Below are 3,929 nucleotides of genomic sequence, written 5' to 3' on the forward strand. Positions count from 1 at the left end.
TTAACCGTTACACCAAATTTATATCTGGCTAAACGTTTATCCCCTTTAAAACCTTCTTCATCCATCTGTTGAAAACCATCCATCCATCATTAGCAAGATAGATACAACATCAAAAACAACTTTATTACAAACTAGAACCTCAATAGAAGCGTATTCGACTAGCTACATCCAAAAAACGAATCGTTTGAATATTGACATTTCGAGATCTCTCATGGAAAAAACTTGTCAAGATCAGAGTGGCAATGCCGTGTCCGTGTCGGCACAACTTGTTCAACCCGCACCACCAGTTCAGCCCGCACACACTACGGGCACCCCAATTGAAATTCCCAGCAAGCGCACAATTGCTGACAGAACTCCACCTTACGTTCCTACGAATGTCAAGAAGACTATCACCAAGCCTACTACCCGTAGTCAGATGGTCAAGAACAAGAGCTTGAATGTCAGCACCTCCGATTTCAAGCTCAGTTTAGACAAGCCTGTGGACTTTTCTTTTAGTCAGAATAACCCCGCATCCAAACCATTCTTTACCAGGGAAGTAAACCCGCCTTTAGCTCTATGCGAAACTCAAATACTTGATCTTAGTTCCCAATCTGGTATTCCAGATTGGTTTATAGTATATCAAAAACAACAACAAGATCAAACCCGCTTCTTGAACCAACGTTTGAATGCTCTTGAAGAAGTCATGGCTGAGAACAAACGTTTGCGCACCGACTTGGACCTTGCTCAACAGCGTATTGCCGAGCTTGAAGCACAGGTATCTACTGAAGCCATCCCCACCTTGGTCTTGGATGCCAAAGCTACTCAAGGAACAGAAGCCTCAAAGTATGCCACCCAAAATGCCTCTTTGACTTCAACTAGCAAACCGCTTTCTTTCGCTGCTGTGGCAACCAAAGGTAAGGATGCACCTGCACCAAAGAGCAAGGCACCTGCACGCCGTCGCAAGGCTACTGCTCGTCAAATGGAAGCTATCCATCGCCGCTTTGTCCCTGTCGCTGCTCATCATGACTATGAGTACAGTAGGTGGAAAAATGGTCCGGATGTTTTTAGAATATTCACAAATATTACCGTAGCTTTACCAAATCTCAATCAAATGAAACGAAACAAACATTATTTTGAAGCGAAAACATTACTTTATTTTTAGTAAAAATTTGATACGTCACACAACATTTCAAAGGGAGCCACAAGAGATCAAACATTTGAGCAACATCCGGACCATTTTTCCGGGTGCCTCATAAGATTTTAATTACCAAGATTGTTCAATGCCGCTGACTCAGAAGTCATCTCTTCCGTTTCAGATAATTAATAATACATTAGATTCATATTAATAATAAAAAAAAATATAAATATCTACATTTTTTTTGCTGATTTAGCATACGTTCGTCTTCTTCCGTTATTATTGCTGTTTTATATAAATATGGTTCGCTCTTTGCCTTTGGATGTACAAAATAACATCAAGTCCTTACTCAAATCTGGTCACCGTTACTCATCAATCATAGAACGAGTACCTGGAGTCAAGAAAAGCACCATCAATGGCTATAACGAAGATGGTTTTCAAACATGAGGACCATTAAATCAGGCCGTAAGTCCGAAATTACTGCTACTACCAAGCCCTACATCAGACGGTCAGTCATAACAGGTAAATTAAAGACCGGGAAGGATGTACAACGATATTTATGTGATATTGAATGCGTAATTGGCTACTTTGCTTGCTTAAAGCTTTTAAAATCAATAGGATTCCAGGCCCGTATCAAGAAGCACAAGCCGTTTTTAGAGGCTATTCATATGAAAAAGCGACTTACATGGGCCAATGACCACAAGGATTAGACAAAAGATGATTGGTGCTGTATGGTATTCTCTGACGAGACTAAGATAAACGTTTGGGGATCAGACGGTGTGAAATACTACCGGAAGAGACCAGATGACAAGCTCCGATTCCACCATCTTGATTTGACAGTAAAAGGAGGTGGAGGCAGCGTTATGATGTGGGGTTGTATTACATACAATGGTCCTGGGTATGCTTGTCGTATTTATGATGGAACAATGAAGAAAGAGGATTATGTACATATATTGGATACAACGCTAATGGACACTCTAAATTACTACAATTACGATCCTAAAACCATTTACTTCCAGCAGGATAACGATCCAAAACATACGACAAAGGTTGCAAAAGTTTGGTTTGAAGAAAACAACTTCGATAGCAAGTCTATTTATAGTTGGCTTGCTCAGAGCCCCGATCTAAAACCAATTGAACACATTTGGCACCACCTGAAGTTAAAATTAAGTGCGTATGAAAGCAGAGCTAAAGGCGTTCATGAACTATGGGATCGAATTGAAGAACCATGGGCGACCTTTACAAAAGATGATTGTAGAAAGTATATAGACAGTATGCCGGATAGAATCAAAGCTGTTATTCAAGCAAAAGGGGGATATACGGACTACTAACAGATATTAAGGGACACCCGGAAAAATGGTCCGGATGTTGCTCAAATGTTTGATCTCTTGTGGCTCCCTTTGAAATGTTGTGTGACGTATCAAATTTTTACTAAAAATAAAGTAATGTTTTCGCTTCAAAATAATGTTTGTTTCGTTTCATTTGATTGAGATTTGGTAAAGCTACGGTAATATTTGTGAATATTCTAAAAACATCCGGACCATTTTTCCACCTACTGTATGTGTACTTACCAAGCCGTTACCGTGAACCCATATCCAGTCTTCGTAGCAAGCTACATACAGTGACTCCCAAAACTGTCCCAATGTTTTGTAATTTTGTCTTTTACCGTCAATTGTGCGATTACTGATTGCGTAAAGTATGCCTTGTTGTACCTCATTTGAAAGCTTTGGCGGTGTAGATGTACGTGGTATAGACTGCTTCTCAAGTTATGTAGCACAGACGGAGATAATGAATGTAAAAAATGACCGGTGCATTGGGACAGTTTTGGGAGCATATTGAAAAAATCAGAATATCTACAAAATATCCATCAACAACTTGCATACAATCACCAAACTGAATGTATTAGCGCCGCAAACGTATCCGATGTCCTAATTAACATCTGCGGAAGTTTTAAACTCCTACTCGGCTATAACTTGCTCATTAAATCTCAACGTGAAACAAGTCCCAGGAGATATGGTATTTCAAGCTATTACTTTCCTTAAACAAGGTAAGTCGGTTCGGGAGATGGAAGAATTGACGGGTTTAGGTAAGAATACGATTAGAAGGCTCCGAAAAACCCATTGCTGTAGTGTTATGAGGCCGAACGGGGGTCGATCTAAGGTATTGTCTGCAGCTGATGAACATTACTATGTACGCCAGCTCACCAAAAATTGTGTTCCGAGTGCTGTGAAGGTTACCAAATGTCTTGAAAACGATATTGGAAAGAACGTAGGTATTGAAACAGTTCATAAAGCCCTTCGAAAGATAGTCTTAGGCGCGACTGAGAAGCCAAAGAAGCCATTACTCAGTGCAAAGAATATCCGCAACAAACTTTCTTGGTGTATTGCTTGTTATGTTCTGGTAAAGTAAAAGAAATAACAAAGATAAACCAAAAGAATACTTTTTGAGACTGAACTTTATTTAAGACAATCTTAATTGTTAAAAAGAAAACATTACAAAGTCTACTATTTATATTCTTCTATCAATTGGCGGGTAAATGAGTAGTTATGAGCGTAGATCCAATCATTGACACGTTTGATTGAATAGTGATCACTGAATCGATTATGAAAATTTTTAATTCGTTGTTTTTATAGATCTTATTGTTCTTTAACTGATCTGGGAGAGTTGTCCCGTCTTCATTGAGAGGAAAGATATATTTATATGAAATGTCTCCAGTCAGATCACAGTTGACTAGGTACCTGATCCATTAACTATCATTTTACAGAATGATGAATAGTAAAGATCATGACTTATTTTAGTGTCATGTTTACTTTAT

At 38.9% G+C, this 3,929-nt stretch overlaps 3 protein-coding genes across 3 annotated transcripts; all 3 read left to right on the top strand.

Annotated features, from left to right (window-relative positions):
- Positions 1–211: 211 nt before the first annotated feature.
- On the top strand, positions 212–1,152 carry RO3G_12464 (uncharacterized protein; the record flags this gene model as incomplete). The annotated part of the gene is made up of 2 exons (XM_067667048.1): positions 212–1,016; positions 1,142–1,152. 2 exons carry the CDS (start codon positions 212–214, stop codon positions 1,150–1,152), a joined length of 816 nt encoding a protein of 271 aa, XP_067523149.1.
- Positions 1,153–1,557: 405 nt separating this feature from the next.
- Positions 1,558–1,824, top strand: RO3G_12465 (transposase; the record flags this gene model as incomplete). The annotated part of the gene is made up of 2 exons (XM_067667049.1): positions 1,558–1,636; positions 1,733–1,824. 2 exons carry the CDS (start codon positions 1,558–1,560, stop codon positions 1,822–1,824), a joined length of 171 nt encoding a protein of 56 aa, XP_067523150.1.
- Positions 1,825–3,127: 1,303 nt separating this feature from the next.
- Positions 3,128–3,768, top strand: RO3G_12466 (uncharacterized protein; the record flags this gene model as incomplete). The annotated part of the gene is made up of 3 exons (XM_067667050.1): positions 3,128–3,161; positions 3,288–3,514; positions 3,748–3,768. The coding sequence occupies 3 exons, from the start codon at positions 3,128–3,130 to the stop codon at positions 3,766–3,768; spliced, it is 282 nt and encodes a 93-aa protein (XP_067523151.1).
- Positions 3,769–3,929: the final 161 nt, after the last annotated feature.

Source organism: Rhizopus delemar, genomic scaffold (assembly GCF_000149305.1).
Source record: "Rhizopus delemar RA 99-880 supercont3.10 genomic scaffold, whole genome shotgun sequence".
In the NCBI taxonomy this organism is placed as follows: domain Eukaryota; kingdom Fungi; phylum Mucoromycota; class Mucoromycetes; order Mucorales; family Rhizopodaceae; genus Rhizopus; species Rhizopus delemar.